The sequence below is a fragment of the Eublepharis macularius genome, chromosome 12 (genome assembly GCF_028583425.1).
Source record: "Eublepharis macularius isolate TG4126 chromosome 12, MPM_Emac_v1.0, whole genome shotgun sequence".
NCBI lineage: Eukaryota > Metazoa > Chordata > Lepidosauria > Squamata > Eublepharidae > Eublepharis > Eublepharis macularius.
In genome coordinates, this window is record NC_072801.1 from 32,691,309 (window position 1) to 32,710,441 (window position 19,133).

At 48.3% G+C, this 19,133-nt stretch overlaps 1 protein-coding gene across 1 annotated transcript; it reads right to left on the reverse strand.

Annotated features, from left to right (window-relative positions):
• Nucleotides 1-7,669: 7,669 nt before the first annotated feature.
• RUNDC1 (RUN domain containing 1) lies at nucleotides 7,670-18,372 on the reverse strand. Its single transcript, XM_054995457.1, has 5 exons — nucleotides 18,019-18,372; nucleotides 13,750-13,908; nucleotides 13,425-13,623; nucleotides 11,293-11,406; nucleotides 7,670-10,140 (listed from the first exon to the last, which is right to left on the reverse strand). The coding sequence occupies exons 1-5, from the start codon at nucleotides 18,358-18,360 to the stop codon at nucleotides 9,275-9,277; spliced, it is 1,680 nt and encodes a 559-aa protein (XP_054851432.1). The 5' UTR covers nucleotides 18,361-18,372; the 3' UTR covers nucleotides 7,670-9,274.
• Nucleotides 18,373-19,133: the final 761 nt, after the last annotated feature.

Below are 19,133 nucleotides of genomic sequence, written 5' to 3' on the forward strand. Positions count from 1 at the left end.
GTGCAGAGGTTCCCAGGCAGCTATCTCACAGACCCGCATTGTTTTGGCTACCGACGTTCCACCAAGAACCGGCCTTGGGGAAGCTTTCGCTTTTGCAGCTTCAAAGGGAATATTATGAGAACTGTGGGGGGAGGATGGGTCAGCTATGATATTTAATATGTATCTCTTGCTTTGCCTGGCATTGGTAACAATGCATATGTACCAACCTGGATATTGCATTCAGGCCAGTGGACTATAATAACCTTTTTTTCATTAAATGCTTTTTGGAAACAATGGACTTTTGTCTAATTGCAGAAGGCAGACTGGAGTAAGGATTTTATCTAGCCACAGTTCTGACATTTTGTTACCAATCCTCTTTCCAATGCCTCAACCGGATCAAACGGACTCCAAAGCTGTCCCGCCTCGGGACCCTTTGTTCGATCCGTATGTCTCTCCCGGTCCTCGAGGCTCGGAATCTTCTCAAGTTGTGCCAAGGAGACAAGGGTCCACGGTTACAACTATTTTTACCCTCGCTCCCAGTACGGAGAGAACGAGGCCCAGCGCATCAGCCGTTCCATTGTTCAGCGTGCCGACCCCGACGCAGTGGGGCGCCCGGCCCAGAGAGACGAGGGAGCGGAGGATCAGCGCGATGTTTACCCAAATACAATTGGATAGCCGGCGTAGCCTGGGGTCTATACCGGAGCAAGCTGAGGGCCGTCCATGGCTGTTCTGGAACCGGACGGCCGAGCGAACGGAAGGGGATACTTCCCAACGAAGTGCTCTGAGCTGGGACTATGCCGAAGTCACCCCGAGAGCGGGGGAGCCAGATGTTGGAGAGCATCAATGGGCACAGCTCCAGAGTAGAACCATTGCCATTGATTCTGGGATTTCAGCAATCACTGGATTAACCAAAGGGGTACTTGCTGCGCGGTCGCAGGAGGAACAAGGGGTGGAAGCACCCCTGCCATGGCAACAGACGCTGAGCACGGACCACCCGACAACCCCTCCAACTACTGGGGATACGGGGGATCCGCAGCAGTCCACAGACAGAGTACAGAGATTGGAGAATAGACTACAGAATATGGAAGAGAGTCTAGCCAACGCTGTACATCTGCTTTCAGTTTTAGTGGTGGGAGACAGAGACCGGGCCCCGCCAACGGGCCTGTCTGGCATTAGCCAGAGTCTGGCTAACTTGCAAGAACAGATATGGCCGCAGCAACCGTCGGAAACGGGTGAGGAGATTGGGGCCACTGGAGGGGGATCCCTCTTGACGGGAGAAGGTGGTGAACCGTGTCCGGATGACCGGTACCCAGACCAGCCCGCAACCACTGATACCAGCAGCAGCGAGGAGACGGAGGAGGAGGAGGAAGAACCGCCACGCAGACCGGCTTCCCCTATAATTCCTCCACCAACCACCCAAGCGAGTCAGCCCACCACACCGACGGTGGTTCCAGGAACTTTGCCGGCACAACCACGCGGGCCGACCTCCCCTATAGTTTACCCACCGACAACTCAAGCAAGTCAACCAATTACGCCGCGGGTGGTTCAAGGAACGCAGACCTCACCGAGGGGACCTCGCCCCACCCGACCAGCGCCAACCCGACCGACGCCGCGCCAGCCGACACCGAGGGGACCCCTGCCATCTCCGGGGTCGATACCGCTAACGGGGCCGGTGGCCCCTCCGCCTCTACAACCTCTGCACCCACAGCCAACGCCAAGGCAACCGGTCCCCCAACCTCAACCGCATTCCCACCCGCGCCAGCCTCTGCTGCAACTGGGGCCAATGGACGTTTATCCCATGCCAGACCAAACCCCCAGACAAGATTTACCCATGGGATGGGTCAAACTGGACGCTACTTTTGATGGAGACCCTTCCAAATTGGGATTTTTCCTGGTACAAGTGGTGCAATTTTTTAATCGTTGGGGACACCTGTTTGGAAGCAAAGCCAGCCAGATAGAGCATCTGGGATCGCGTCTCCAAGGTAAAGCGGCTGACTGGTACATGGGACTATATAATGTGGGGGCCCCCGAGTTAGAAACTCTCCAAGGGCTAGTGGATGCTATTCGGGCGCAATATGAAGATCCCTTGGAGGAAACTCGGGCTAGAACGGAGTTGCAAGCAATTAGGCAAGGCAGCATGTCGGCTAGAGACTATGCCACACAATTCCGACAGCTCGCTGCCAAATGCCCGAGGTGCGAGGAGTCCACCAAGATCATCTTGTATAAACAAGGATTGAATCCAAAATTACTAGACCGAGCGCTCATGCAAGACAATCCGCCCACACTCTTAGGATGGATACAGTTGACTTGTGAAGTGGAAAATAGACTCCTGGAAGTTCGCCTAGCGGAACAACATCAGCAACCCCCGAGTCAAAGACGCTCCTCCACACCTTTGTCTCTGAGAGGGAGCCGGGGAACTGGGTATGCCACCCGGGGAGCGCGAGATACTAGATGGCAACAGGGATTGTGCTTACAGTGCGGCCAGGGTGGCCATTTCGCAGCACAATGCCCATATCGGCCTGTCCAAAGACCTCCGCTCCAATTACGACGCCCAGCTACCCTAACCAGCCCGGCGCTGCCGCGTCCTTCTCCGGTACCCAGAGCTGCCCCGAGGAGTAGGGGAGCGCCCAGAAAAAGTTTCCCAGATAGAGGACTGGAGTTGGAGGAGATCACCGAAGACGATCAAACAGCCCTGATCGGGGAAGGAAATCCCGAGAGCCAGGAGTCGGGAAATGAAATGGATCTGTCGTAAAAGGACCCAAACGGCAGATCACACGTAAGTCTGGTCCGGTGTTAAACCGACCCCCGGGGTCCATACTGTTCATTCCTGTAACGTTAGTAAATGCGGACAAGAAGATGCACATCCATGTGCAAGCCCTTATTGATTCGGGCTGTTCTAGAGATATTATTGCACCTGCCTTAGTTAATGGACTAGTACTTCCAGTGAAAGATTTGGATATACCTGTCATTTTTGAACAAATGGATGGCACTAACATGAATCCGGTTACCACAGAGACTGCTCCGATCATAACCGGCATGGGATCACATTGGGAAATCAGATCCTTTGTCATTAGTGCCACAGCTAAATATCCCCTGATACTGGGAAGCCGATGGTTGTGTGATCACAACCCCCACATCGATTGGGCAGAAGGGAGTATTACTTTCACCCATGAGTCTTGCAAAAATCATCGTTGGGATCAAAACTGGGGAAGGAATCCCACTATATCTGATTCAGCTCTACTCACCCAAGAAGAAATTAACCAAATACCTAAACAATATAGGGCATTCACTCAAGCCTTCACAGAAGAAGAGGCCAATACTCTCCCTCCGCATAGGAGGACAGACTGTGCTGTGGAAATTTTACCAGGGGCTTCACTACCAAAGGGTCGGTTATACCCTATGAGCCCCAATGAAAGAGACGAACTTCGGAAGTTCATTGATCTCAATTTGCAAAGGGGGTTCATCCGCCCAGCTAATAGTCCCCATGCAGCCCCAGTTTTGTTCGTGAAAAAGAAGGATGGGGGCTTGAGACTGTGTACTGATTTTCGGGGACTGAACGCTGTGTCCGCTAGCAACGCCTACCCCATTCCACTCATCAAAGATCTACTCAACGTCGTGGCCCAAGGTAAGATCTTTACTAAATTGGACTTAAAAGATGCTTACTTCCATGTCCGTATCCGAGAAGGGGATGAATGGAAAACCGCGTTTAATACCCCACTCGGACAATATGAATATTTAGTAATGCCTTTCGGCTTGACTGGCGCCCCGTCAGTTTTCATGTCCATGATCAATGAAGTCCTACATGAATTTCTGTACCAGGGTGTAGTGGTGTATCTTGATGATGTGTTGATTTACTCGCAAACGGAGGAGGAACATGTGGAACTTGTACAAAAGGTCCTAACTACACTCATGAATAACAAACTGCCTATTAAACTTTCCAAATGTGAGTTCCACAAAACAAAACTCAATTATCTGGGCTATTGTATATCGTCAGAGGGCTTGAAAATGGACCCAGAAAAAATACAAGCGGTATTAAATTGGCAAGTCCCCTCCACCAGAAAAGAATTGCAGTCGTTTCTAGGGTTTGCCAATTTCTATAGAGAATTCATTGCTAATTTCGCCCAGACCACGCTCCCCTTAACTGAACTGTTAAAAACGAAAGACAAGGGGGAGCAAGCAAAGAAACCTGGTGCAAAGCTTTCATGGACACCCGAATGCGAGGCAGCATTCAATCAGTTAAAAGAGCAATTTGTCTCAGAACCCGTCCTACAACACCCCGATGAAAACCGCCCCTTCATAGTACAGGTCGATGCCAGCGATATGGCAATTGGGGGTGTGTTATTGCAACGAGGAGAGGACGGGAATCTCAAACCTTGCGCCTTCCTTTCTAGAAAGTTTTCTGAAGCAGAGAGAAATTGGAATGTGTGGGAGAAGGAAGCCTTCGCTGTTAAAGCGGCGCTCACAAATTGGAGACATTGGCTAGAAGGAGCCCGACATCCGTTCGAAGTCTGGACGGATCACAAAAATTTAGAGGCCCTGCACAGCCCTCGCAGACTAAACGCCAAGCAATTGCGATGGGCGGAATTCTTCTCGAAGTTCAATTTTACATTAAACTTCCTACCAGGCAAAACTAACTTCCTCGCTGACGCTCTATCACGCATGCCCCAACATAAAAGCAAAAGGGAGGAGACAGTCGACACGGTGTTTTCGCCTACGCAATTAGGGGGTGTGATGACTACGCGCAGCCGCGCTAAGCCCTCCCCTTCACCCGATCAGGGGTGGAGAGAAAAGCTGAAAGCCGAAGTGGAGAAGGAGGGGGGGGAGGCGCCCAAAGACAAACTACAACAATCCGCCACGGGGGAATGGCTTTGGGGAAACCGTTTTTATGTGCCTAAATGTCTGAGAAAGGATGTTTTACAACGATGTCACGATGCCCCCACAGCGGAACACTACGGTTACCTAAAAACGCTGCACTTGGTGCAACGCCAATTCTGGTGGCCAGGCATGCGCAAAGACATTTCCCAATACGTAGCCTCTTGCCCCATCTGTCTCAGCGCCAAATCCCGAAAAGGCAAACCGCCGGGGCTTTTGCAACCCTTAGAAACGCCAAGTCGACCGTGGGAGATTATTTCTATGGACTTTATTACTGACCTACCTCCCTCTAAAGGACATAATTGTATTTTGGTCGTGGTCGATTTGTTTTCCAAGCAAGCACACTTTATACCGTGTACCACCATTCCCTCCGCTAGAAAACTAGCTGATATTTTTATAAAAAACATTGTGAAAATACATTCTTTTCCATCCAAGGTGATTTCGGATCGCGGCGGGCAATTCGTTGCCAACTTCTGGCGGGAGCTTTTGCAACTACTGGGAATTGAACAAGGGCTCAGCTCAAGCCACCACCCAGAAACAGACGGACAATCCGAAAAAACTAACCAGATATTAGAACAATTTCTAAGATGCTACATCAACTTCCAACAAGACAATTGGATTGATTTACTCCCGTTAGCAGAGTTCTCCTATAATAACAGTGTACACGCGTCTACCGGAGAAACTCCTTTCAAAGTAATTTATGGCTTCCACTTCAAGCCGTTCCCGTTCGAAGCACTCCCCCCTCCTATTACAGCTTCTCAAGACGTTACCGAGTGGTGGGGGGAAGCAGCTCAGCAATGGGCTCAAATCAAAAAACACCTCGACAAAGCCAAACAGGACTACAAGAAATATGCAGACCGCCACCGTGCGGCGGAATGGGATTTACAACCTGGCGATCTTGTCTATCTGTCCACAAAAAACCTAAAATTATCCCAAACCAGCAGAAAACTAGCTCTGAAGTTCTTAGGACCTTTCCCAGTGCGTAAAGTAATCAACAAAGTGACTGTTGCTCTAGATTTGCCAAAGAACCTACGCTACGTGCATGATACTTTCCATGTCAGCCTCCTAAAAAGGGCTCCAACAGATAACCAGTGGCACATCAAAGGCCCCCCTATTCCAACGTTAATCGATGACCAGACCCACTACGAAGTACAACAAATACTGGACTCAAAAATTAAACGAAACCAGCTGTTTTACCTAATTAGGTGGAAGGACTTTGATTCTGGGTTTGATGAGTGGGTCAGTGCTGTACATGTTCATGCCCCTAGACTAGTGAAAGCGTTCCACTCTCGCTATCCACATAAACCAGGGGGGGGCTTCTTAGGGGGGGCAGAATGTCAGGATCAGAACGCTCTTTTGTATACCTATGCTTAACCGACTCCATATTTAATCCTTTCAGTGTTCAGTGCTTTCTTCCCCAGGTGCAGAGGTTCCCAGGCAGCTATCTCACAGACCCGCATTGTTTTGGCTACCGACGTTCCACCAAGAACCGGCCTTGGGGAAGCTTTCGCTTTTGCAGCTTCAAAGGGAATATTATGAGAACTGTGGGGGGAGGATGGGTCAGCTATGATATTTAATATGTATCTCTTGCTTTGCCTGGCATTGGTAACAATGCATATGTACCAACCTGGATATTGCATTCAGGCCAGTGGACTATAATAATCTTTTTCTTCATTAAATGCTTTTTGGAAACAATGGACTTTTGTCTAATTGCAGAAGGCAGACTGGAGTAAGGATTTTATCTAGCCACAGTTCTGACATATGGTACCCCCAATATAGCAGTTATTTCAGTTTGTCCACCCAAAAGTAGCAAAGGAGGGTGTGAAAGACAACTGCTGTTCCCTAGTCGTTTCTACTAGTCGGGCAGGAGTTCTGAAAGATCCAAGTTATGATCTTTTCCACTGGATGACAGCTGAGACAGGATGTGTGTGTGCGGGGGGATGCTGCAGACCTATCAGCCAATATTGCAGTGCGTGCAGTCTTTTAGTAAATACTAAACACACAAGAGTTCACATAGCAGTATGTCAGCTTTTCACTTGCACAAAATTTTTATGAAAGTTGGATGCTCAGAATAGTACAGCAGGTGACTCTACCTGTACTGAACTCTGGAAAGCTTCTCATCCCACCTCAGCCATGAAATTCATACCATGCAATTGGAGAGACTCCGAAAACAAGATAGGAATCTATGAAGAATCCAATGAAGCATGCCAATACTCTGGCCTGTTCACATCACACTTGGAAGTGTTCCTGCACATGGCCTGCAAAAAACCAAAGGCCCCCTTTCCAAACCTTCAAGATAGATCCACTGGTTCTTCTACTATTCCAAAGGAAAGAGTAGCCTAGGCATGACACAGGCCCTGGTCTGCAGGAAGGCCTAGCACCTCCTTCCTTGCTGAGAAAAAGAGAGGCATTCCCCATGTGACAACAAGGCAGGCAAACTTGGCTCAGTTCCCAGAGCTCAGTTCTCTGGGATATGGGCTTGTAGGCAACTGGAGTTCCCTCCAGAAGCAGTGTGTTTTTAAGGACCTTAGCTAAGAAAAAATTTCCTAGTTATATGTAGCTTTTCAAAACTCCATAGGGAAAACAAAAGTTAACTGAATCCTGCAAAATCGAAGAGTCCAGTAGCACCTTTAAGACTAACCAATTTTATTGTAGCATAAGCTTTCGAGAATCAAGTTCTCTTCGTCAGACTCCTCTGAATCCTGCAAGAAGTTTCACCCCCAAGACAACCTGTACGGTGTTGACAGTGTACAGAAGGCAAGCTCAGCAGTTGTGAAAAAGACTGTAGGAAAAAAAGCTCATTTCTCAAACAAAAAAGAACAAGTGCCAGAAATAATTTATTACCAGCAAGACACACAAACTGTCAATGGACATACTCTCCTTTACACTGAACTGGCATTAGAACAAATGAAACACTATTAAAATTGAAGATCCCTCAGGGACTAGGGCACAGTTTCCTAAACGCATCAGCATGTAAACCAAAACGGAGCAACCCCAGGAGGGCTCCTACATTAAACGGAGGGGTTTGAGCAGAACAAGTCATAGACATCTTACAGGGCAAGTTATTTGCAGAGATACAGACATCACGCAACAGACAAGGGCATGGCTGAGCACTGGAGCTCCTCTATGCTGGGCTGTCAGATCAAGATCTGAAGATGATAGTTTTATCTCACCTTTTTCTCTGGCCTCTGAGAAACATGAAACAGTGTAGAGTTCTAGGAGGAGTGTATCTGGATCTAGAAATTGGTAACAGGCTTGCTGTGATTCTTTGTATGGCACTGGCAGTCCTATGTTCAAAGGGGTGAAAAACTTTTGGTGTCAATTACCTTTTGATGTATTCTTCAGTCTACTACATCCTTAAAAGGAACAAGCAGTGTCTGGAAGTTTGAGGTTTTTAGTAACAACCCACTGCCTGATCCACAGAAGAAAATTAGAAGAGAGAGGGTAGTCCCACCCAGCTTAACTACTTTCACAATAGATGATATCAGGATGAACACAAACAATATCCCCAACAGCACGTCAGACGTACCAATACTGAAGGCACCCAGCAACCAGGCAAGGGACTTCTTATGAGATTGTTCAAATGGCTTCTTTTCTGTAATGGGAATAAAGCTGGACACTTCCACCCATCTCCCCCCCACAGACCAGCATGCTTTTTGTGACTCCTTAGATCCCAGGGCTCACCCTCTGGCTGCAGTAAAGGTCATCCCCTTTTCTCTCACATCACCTGACACTCTCTCTCTACCACACTGTGATGCTGGTTCTGATTCAACCGTCCACTTGTGGCATCCTGCCATCTAATTCTTTGCCAGCTGTGAGCACGAGGCTCAGGCAGACCCAGTAAAACCCACATCATACTGCTCAGTGGTTTTCTGGCAAAGCCCCATTCCACTGACTGCTTCTGCACCATGAGAGTCCAATAGTTCAAAGCCATTTGCACAGGAAGCCCCCTGCTCAGACTTGGGAAGTTTTAATACAGGCCAGGGGTGACATCTCTGCTACCAACGCCTCGGAAGGAAGATGCTACCAATGCCTCAGGAAGCCGTATTGCCCAAGCTCCATGGGATTCAGGGCAGAAACAGGTTCTTAATGGCTGGTCATACAACACCCATCTGCAGATGACATACTCTTAATGTTCTGCTGCTGCTAAGCCTTACTGGTGCCACTATGAAGGTCAATGACTGGCCCATGAGAATTCTGCCCACAGGCCTCTTCCACACAGCACTAGGGTAGTTCTCTCGACAGTTACTAGATTATGAGCAGGGATGCCATGTGGCTTAGGGCATGTAATGGAGGCTGCCAGCAGCAGCTGTGCAAAGAGGAAATCACTACTGGTGCCTGTGAGCGCACAGAACAGAGGTGGCCTCCAGGGCTGGAGCTAAAAGTGCTGCCCTCACAAGGGCTGAGGTGGGGATTCGGCTGCTCAAAAGGCATCCTTGATGTTCTTCAGCTGCCGTACGGCCAGGTCCACAGGCAGACTGAAGTGCAGGTTGCTGAGGCGGCTGAGGAGGTTGAGGGCTCCCTCGAAGCCTGTCTGGGCCATGTAGCTCCAGGGTTGGTAGTGGGCTTGGATCAGAGCCCCAGACTTGCAGATGAGATTGAGCCAGGAAACGAGGCGCTGCTCATTAAGCGCCAGGCACACGAGCGCCTTCAGTTCTGAGTCTGCGCTACGCTTGAACGGGTCATGCTCTGACAGGACTGTGTGGATGGCTGACAGCAGGCTCTGCTTGGGTGTGACAGGGACCCCACCCATCACTGGGAGATCAAAGGATTGAGAGAGTTTACGAGCTGGGGACTCCACAAAGGCACGGCCATTCTTGGATTGGTAATACTTCACAAAGAGCTCCCAGGGATGCAGGGCCTGAGGGGAGGAGTTCAACACTGGCAGGAGGCAGGCAATCGGAGCCAGGACCAGGCTCATGCCAGGAGATGGGGCATAGAGGCCATGGGCCAGCAGGTCCCGCACAGCAATCGTCAGCTCCTTCCGCACAGCAAGTGTCAGCTCATCCCACTTGCCCAAGTTCTGCAACCCCGAGAAGTTGATGACATGTTCTGGCTCTCCTAGCTGGAACTTCTGGGCCAGCTGCCTCACGTGTGTCACAGCCATTTCCAGCTTCTTCACCAAGGGTGAATATTCCCTGTCTGTTTGGTGCTTCTGCCACAGATGGTGAGGAATCTGCCCAGCTGCGCAGCCGAACTGGCTCACAGCAAAGATCTGCAACACAGCAAGCATGCGCCGCATTAGATGCAGTCCTGCGTCTCGCATCCTCCGGGCATCTTCAGGGTTCACTGCAAAATGAGGGAAAAAAGGAACATTCCTCAGAAGAGCAGATTCACTAGAACAAGGGCATCTACATCCACTCTATAATGAGAAACATGCTGTGGTATGGGCTGATTTGGCAGTCATGCAATATTCACTCCTGCTGGAAAGTAGAACGCTGCACCACTGGCACCTACAGGGCACCAATACTACACTGTTCCTACTTTTTGAACTTGGGACCTCCCTTCCATATATGTTCAATTTCAGCCCACTCCAATCAATGCCAACCATATGTACAGTGGAGGTCCCTATGTGCAGCTGCACATGGAAAGCTGCAGATCCATACAAAAGGGATATTGTAAGGTTTTTGCTGGAATATGGATCCCAAATAACATTCAGTCAGCCACTGGATCTGCAACGAAAACTCCAAGACCCTAGCATTCTGCTCAACAGAGTGAGTGCCTTTGAATACCATGTCTAGGAAAGGGAAGTTTCAGAAGTCGCCTTTTTTCTCCCTTGAAAGAGGACAGTTGGTGGGAGCATCCCCACTGGGGGGCAGGAGGAAACACAATGTCAATCATGCAGTCTGTGGCAAGAAATGTTTCCCTGGCTGCAATAATGGAGTAGGCAAGAGGAACCCACTTTTCCACCCTGTATGGGCAGCTAGCTGGTGGAGAGGAAATAGAGAGATGAATATTGTTTTCTGGTACTGGAACAGATTCTAGAAAAAGGACTGGGTTGATGGGAATTTGAAGGACCCATGTCATCCAGCCAAGCAGGCATGGGAATACAAAAAGGAGAGAATGAAGCCTCAGCACTGAACTGACGGCTAAATCCAGTAAACTCCTTCATCCCCTTTCCCATGGCTGGCAGTAAAGGCAGCATACAGGTTAAATAAACAAAAAACCCTAAATAACCACAGACTCACACCCCACAGATTACAAAGTTGGGGTTTAATATCAAGCAGCAACATCTGATACCAGCAGTATTTGCAGCCCAGATCAAGATGGGAAAGACACAAAATGGTTTGTTGCCCTGATGCTAAAGAACTTCATGTCACCTGCAAATCTGATGCTAGTGATTAGAAGTACTGATGATCTTCAAGCACCACTGAACTTAAACAAGCTCACAATAATGCAATTGCTGTAAGGAAAGAATGAGTGCCCTGCCCAGCTATTCACCTTTGTTGTAACTGTGAGGCTGCCGAGTGTTTGGCTTACAGGTGTGTCTTCCAGCCTTTCCACAGGAACACTTACAATGTCCATCCTCTGGTTTGCCTGGGCTGCTACCTTCTTCTGCAAAGCCAGAACAAGAAAGAGACCAAGAGTCACAAAACAAAGGGAAGTCAAGACTTGCATACCCATTTTGGCAGCGACACTCCCGGTTAAGCTGTACTTGGAAACTCTTTATATGCTGAAAGGGGGTCCAGCAGGCTGTAGATAATGGTAGGAGATGTATGAAAGAAGTCCAGAAGCATCAGGGTTTAGTCTTAACCGTTGGCCCAAGATTTGACTGGGCCATGATGACCTTCCTCCAGTAGGGCAGGACCTAGCACCTGATGCGGAGATGGGCCTTTAAAGTGCAGTACAAACTTAGGGACAATCCACTGCCACCGCCTCCTCCATCTCCAAGCTTAGAGGAAGAGTGATAGATCATCCGTGTCATGCTGTGCTCAGGAAATGCTCTCCTAAGTATAACTGACAGAATTCTGCCGCAGATCCTGGTCTGAAATGGTTGAATAAAAGAAGCAGGCTTGACAGTTGCTTTATTTTATTTATACGTGTCCCCCCTCCTCCAATTAAGGTCTCATTGCTTCATCTTTGGAGATAAGTAACAATACTCAGATCTATGCCCAGAATAATCTCATCAGCTTGTTCTTCATAATTACTTAGTTTGTTAACACACATTCCACGACAAAGGTCTATTATAGCTCAAAGAGGAACTCATAACATGCCATCAGAAGTGACAAAATAGTGAATTTGGTATGATCACGTGGGTTGTACATCACTGAATGTATATTAGATAGCCACACCCAAAGACTTCTCAATCTCTCAGATGTGGGTTGTGTGAAACTATCTAATCTTCCAAAAAGTTCTTTGGGGAGATTCTTAAAAAGGCTTTTAGATCAAAGATATTTAGGATAAAGGATTATAACATGTATGCTTATTTTATCTCTTTTATATACAAAGAGAAATTTGTATATTTGTGATCTATGTATATTTGACTATTTCAAGACTGATTAGACTGACACTGATTAGATCTGGGAGTGAAGAACTATAACAGTAGAATTGCCCCAGAGGCAAGAGGTTCCTGAGATTTTATGGGTAGGCCCGAATCCATGCCAGATAGATCTGCTGCTATAGACCACGCTCTTATATGTAAGTTGGCACCACTTGATGGTTTTTGGAAAGTCTTAGGTAGTAAAAAGTTAGCTTTATTGTCTTTTTCTGTGTGACATTTGATATCTGCTGGCTATAGTCTTATTAATTTGTTTATCTATTCAATAAATTATATAATTTTTTTAAAAACCATTGGTCTGGTTACTCATGTGCTCGTACCCTGGGGGAGCTCATGGGTTAGCCTGTGCAGGTCCTTGACAGCTGTGGAAGACAACAGCTTGTCTTAAATACAGCTCTGCAGTTTAACTGTTAGACCATTGCTTTAAAACAGACAAAAGGGCTCTTAGTTTCCATTCGTTTATTTTAAAAGAAATGCTCCCTATCATTTCGTAACTACTCCTTCTGCTCTCCCCTGCCTCTTTCTTCGGCCAGAGCCACCTCCCCGCCCCTTAACCTGCTAGCGCCAACAGTTCTGAAGAGGTGATCTACCACCTCCACTTCCTTTCCCTGCACTTCCTGGCGGTCAGGCATAGTACCCCGCTCTGATCTGCTTGGCTAGAACAGGCTGAGATGCACTGGCAGAGGTGCCTTGTATGTTGCTGCATTGGCTGGTGCTGGAAAGCAGACGAGACAGCAGCTCACGTGCTCAGGGTCAATTTGTGCTAGGGGGAGGCGGAAAAAGAAGCAGGAACTATGCAGGTGAGTCAGATTTCAGAAGGAGAAGGCACCCTTGCAATGGTGACAGAATTTGTGAAGACTGGGGGCAGTGTCCCTGTTAAAGAGAAAACTCCTCTCTCAGAAAGTCATAACAATATGTTAATGAAATAATGCCTGTGAATTGGATCTCACTGCCCCATCATCAGCCCTCTAGAGAGATCAGGCTGTCCTGCATCCCCCCAAACATCCACAGTCCAGGCCTTCTCCTACCCCTCAAGGCACAGCCCACAACATGCAGAAGACATGCCTCTACTGACCTTGGATGAAATTGATAAACATTTCAAGGTCCCGGATTTGGGTTTTCAGCTGCTCTACAAGCTGCTCTTTCACACGTGCTGGGTTGACAATCTGTGCCACAGCAACATCCACCTGCTGGCGCAGTTCTTCTGGGGATAGTGAGGCAATGTCCTCACTCAAGTTCATGTCCAGCTTCTTGATCAGCTCTTCTATGATTACCTGTAAAGCCACAAAGGAAATAGGTTGATAGTGCTATTCCTGCCCTAATTAAACACTAGCCCTCAGCTAGGAAGGCAACTTAGGGGCAAGGCAGGATTTGGTCTGGCTGTGCGCTTCAAGTCCCACCTGCTGTCTCTCCATGACCATGGACTGGGGCAATGCATCATAGCTGCCCTCTTGGTAGGCAAATGTTTCCAGGTCATCCAGCTGGGCCTTCAGCTGCAAGATGAGCTCGCGCTGCTTCTCCTTCCGAGCTTCTAGTTGTTCCTGCTTCTCATGCTCACTCTGAAAAAAGGAGAAAACACCTCATATCAGTTCCTTCTCTGAACTGAGAGCAAGGATCCAATGAGACATTTTTAATTAACTCCATATCCAGCAAATACCCAAGAGCTGAAGAAAGAATGGTGCCATGAGCAACCTGCATACCTGCACTCAACTGTGCATCAAAATGGCAACATTTCTGTTGAGCACTGACACATGAGTTACTACCCCTGCCACATCATGCTTTGTCCATCAGTTCAGAAAGCCATCTGGGAGGTCCAGATTCGAATCCCCACTCTACTACAGATGCTTGCTGGGTGACCTTCTTTTATTTATTTATTTATTCAATTTATAGTCCGCTTTCCCCGCAAGTAGGCTCAGAGCAGATTTACAACAAAAATGCACAAATTTTTTTTAAAAACATTGGTAGCAATCATGCAGGTACAGCATTAAACATAAAAGGCAGCTCATTTTGCACCATACATCTCAGCACCTCGAGCCCACAGGGCAGGGTGGTTAAAATACAATAAGGTTGGTTTTGCGCTGGTTATGTACCGCAATAAACATTTTGGAAATGCAATCAGTGTAGGGTTGGGTACATATCCCCCTCCTCTCTGGGAGGGGCCTTTTGGATGGTTCATCTGCCTCAACCCCCATAAGCCTGGTGAAACATCTCCGTCTTGCAGGCCCAGTGAAATGATAACAGATCTTGCTGAGACTGGGCCTCCACAGACAGAGTTCCACCAGGTAGGTGCCAGGACCGAAAAAGCCCTGGGCCTGGTTCAGGCAAGGCAAACCTCCTTGGGGCCAGGGATCACCAGTAGTTGTTTGTCTGCTGATTGGAGCAGCCTCTGGCGAATATAGTACGAGAGGCGGTCCCATAGGTATATTGGTCCCTGTCTGCTAAGGGCCTTAAAGTCAAGACTAGAACTTTGAACCTGACCTGGAACTGCACTGGGAGCCAGAGCAGCTGGCGCAGTACAGATGTAATACATGCACCGCTGCATTCTAGACCAGTTGTAACTTCTGGAGCAAACACAAGGGCAGCCCAGTGTAGAGCAAGTTACAGTAATCCAGCCTGGAGGTGACTGTTGCATGGAACACTGTCGCTAGATCACAGGTTGACAGGAAGGGGGCAAGTTGCCTGGGCTGATGAAGATAAAATAACACAGTCCTGGTAACCTGGGCCTCCACTGACAAGGAGGCATCCAGAATTATGCCCAGACTCCTTACTGTTGGCACCAGCTCAAGAGACACTGCACCAAGGGCTGGGAACTGGATCCCCAAACCTGATAACCCGCAGTCCAGATATAGGACCTCTGTCTTCACAGAGTTCAGCTTCAGTTGACTGTTTTAACCACCTTGGGCCAGTCACACAATATCACCCTAAACTACCTCACAGGGTTGTTCTCAGGATAAAATGGAGATGGGGAGATTGTTGCAAGCTACCATGGAGGTCCACATCAGGAATAAAAGTGGGGTATAAATGAAGAAAATAAAATGTGTTTTTGCTCAGGTGTGCAAATCCACTCAACATATGTACACTTTGCTAACACTATGAAGTCAAAATGCAAATACACTAGTGTAGCCTGCATACTTCAATGACTCCTTAGTCAACTGGAGCTTTTCAGCGACACATGTTCCAGTTAATGTTCTAAATGACTGCAAAAGCCAATTAAATGTATTCTTGTGGTTATTTCTCAAGAGAGTTTAGAGCACTTACCAACCCCTCCAAATGTAAAGCACAGATAATAAAAAGAGGATGCCCAGTTAGTCTGAGTTAAAAGTAAATAAATTGTTTTAATGGTGTTGGGAGAGCACAGGTGCTACTGAACTCAAATATCCCTTCAAATATGTGGGCCCCAGGTTATGACAGGCTTTGAAACTCATGAGCAGCACCTTGAACTGAGCTCAGAAACAGCCAAGGAATGGCAGCCAAGGTAGCTGTTTCAACATGGGCAGTGGATGTTCCTAGCAGCTAGCCTCCAACAGTACTTGGACTGCTGCATTCTGGACCAATTGTAGTTTCCATGTTGTCTTAAGGGGCAGCTCCACACAGAGCAGAGGGTGAATCAAGTCCATTTTGCTTATAAAGTACCACCCAATTTTCTGACAGCAGCCAATCAGGTGCTTCAGGGAAGTTCACAAGCAACACATAATAGCAATGTCTACTTCCTAGTCATATTCCCTAGCAACTGTGTCAGAATATATATTGTTCCTGATTGTGGAAGGCACATTTCTAGATTTCATGGCCAATTGACAATTTCTCTCTCCCTCCAGTTATTTTTCACGTTAATCGAGGGCTGAAAAATATTTCTAAGCATAAAGTATCATTTATTATGTGGCTGGAACATTTTCTAGGCCAGGATTTATGCAGTGCATAGAAAACAATTTTTAGACATGTCCAAACCTGACAGAAGTGTCTTGAGCGTGACATCTGCCCTGCCACTGCTTCCTCCAATCCTCCCCCCATCCCATTCCCATGATAAATGCATGTAATATCAGTTCCTATCAAGGAATCCCTGGTCAAGGCAGCTTAAGGTTTAAATGACTGCAACACACTGTTCCCTGTGCTCATGGAACAAGCAGTTAATTGGGTAGAAAAGTCAACAAAGCCTTTCCATAAAGACTTCACATTAGATGATAAAAGTCTTTACTTAGGGAACCTGAACTTTACCAAAAAGGTGGTAAAGTAGTAGACTGCTGCTAAAGACCAGCAGTCTACTAACTATACCAACTGTCTCCTCTAACAAACTATTTAACAGGGTTCTTGTGAAAATAAAATGGAGGAGAGGGAAAGAAGAATCTTCCTCAAAACCCTTCTCTCTGTGCCACTGCAGAAGTGAGGTGAGCTGGGTTGCCATAAGAGAGAAGACATCAGTGGTGGCACCTCGTCTCCAGAATGCCTTCCTCTTGAGACCTGAAGCTTACCCCACTATCTTATAAGTGGCAGGCTAAAAATTTTCTTTTCAATCAGGCTTTACTAAGGAGCTGATCTAACTCATTTTTCCAGCCTGCTTCTAGTCTGAGAACTGTTTTCAGAGACTGACGGTTAAGATATTGTTTCATGTTTTGAGCTCAAGATGGCCATTTAAGAGCTAATTAACTGCTGCAACTTTCATGGTGCTTATGTTCTCATGCTTTACTCTGTAAGGCACCTCAAGCAGGCTTTCTGGAGACACAGAATACGAATACTCTAAAACAAGTAAGATAAATGTACACAACCCTGAGCTGCTTGGAAAAATAATAAAAAAGCATAATAAATAAATTACACCTAGCTCCAGGCGACTCACAGAAACAGTGCCTGACAAACATCATCCTTATTAGAGGCGTGTAGTAAGTACTGATGCATTCATCTACACCTCCGCTCTTGAGATGACCTTCTCCCACTCCTCTTTCCGCAAACACCCACAGCATGAGAATAAACAATACTAGCACCCCCTTTGACTGATAGCTCTCCTTCTATGATTAGTTACGCAGATTCATGGAGAAGGGATCCATCAATGCCCACTGAAAGCAAGAGGTGGCAAACCTCTGAATGCCAGTGCTGGAAGAAAGCATTAGGGGAAAGCCTCAGCCTCATTCCTTGGCCCCACAGGGCATTTGGCTAGCCGCTGGATGAAACTCAAGAAGGTGAAAGATGCTGGTCTGACAGCAGCACCGCTCTGATATCTCACATTGTTATGAACATAAGGCTAATACAAAAGAATTCCGCGCGCCGTCGGCAAGGCCACCTTGAACCCCTGAGACAGGAAACCCCCGAACGTCGCCCCGCGGTCTTCTGCCACGGCAAGGCCACCCACCAAGCGCAACTGGCGAGTCTTGTCTCTTCCCACCTCCACCGACAAAGGTTTTGCTGCCCCCTTTCACTTCTACGCGAAAAGAACACCGCCTGGTATTTGTAAGGCGCTTTCAAGCGTTCAAAGCGCTTCACCAGCGCCCTTCAACGACTACAGCCGGTACAACAGCCCGGTAAGGTAGGAGAGTACCGCCCGCCTGTTACAAAGAAGCCTCGCCTAAGGCCATCGCAGAAGTCCGGGGCAGAGGCGAAGTTCAACTTCACTGCGCGAAGCCTCCGCCGACTCTGGAGCTTCGGCCGGACGCTAAAGGAACGAGCCGCCGGTGGCTTCTCACCTCGGGGTCGCCATTGACTTTGTCCGCCACCGTGAGGCCGAAGCCCAGGCCGGATCCGGGGCAGCCGCGGAAGGCGAACTCTTCGAGCTCCCGGAGGAGGAGCTGCTGCTGGGCCGGGCCGGCCCGCGCCACTTGCCGGAGACGAAACTGGACCTGTGCGAAGTGCGAGGCCAAGGCCAGGAGCGCCGAGTGGAGGCGGCGCCGCTCGGCCCTCAGCGACCGCGGGGAGCCCGGCTCGGCCTCCTCCTCCTCCTCCTCGCCGCCCGGCTCGGCCACCGCCCCCACTGGCGCCCAGCGCTCGCCAGGCCCGCCCGCGGCCGCCGGCTCCAGCTCCAGCTCCATCGCCACCGCAACCGTCACCTCCTCCCAGGACACCGCGAAAGGCGGGGTGGTGGTGGTGACGCCACTTCCGGCCAGTCCCCCATCGGACCGGAAGAGCAAGTTGCCGGTCTGGGCTAGGAAAAGGCTGGCCTGCGTTACTAGGAAGCAGATGCTGGTTGGACGAAAGGCCTCTTCTTTCCTGCCTCTGATTGGGCCGTTGTGACAGCTCTCAGATGGAGCTCCCCCCCCCTTCCCGCGAGGCAACTAGAAGCCCTCTCCGGGCAGGATTTAAGTCATCAGGGCGGCGCGAAGGGAAGGGCTTGATCCGGCAAACCCAAAACTGCAAAACTTGTAATGCCTCTGATTAAGAATGTGGCATTTCTTCAACTCTGGATTGGATTTCTGCTGTTTTTAAATCTTTTCAAATTTGTATTTGCCTACCCCATTAAGTTGTTTATGGGACGGGGTAAAAGCTGGAACAGCCCGGAACGGGCATTTTAAAAAAAATAGTTCCAAAGGAGTTGGCCCTGTTAGTCTGTAGTCGCAAAACAGTAAAGAGTCCAGTAGCACCTTTAAGACTAACCAACTTTATTGGAGCATAAGCTTTCGAGAACCACAGCTCTCTTCGTCAGATGAGAACTGTGGTTTTCAAAAGCTTATGCTAGAATAAAGTTGGTTAGTCTTAAAGTTGCTACTGGACTCTTTACTAAAAAAAAAAAATAGTGGTACCGGAAAGTGGGATGTGTTAAAGACACTGGAGAACAATATTTTAGAAATGAAAACGTGGAAATAGC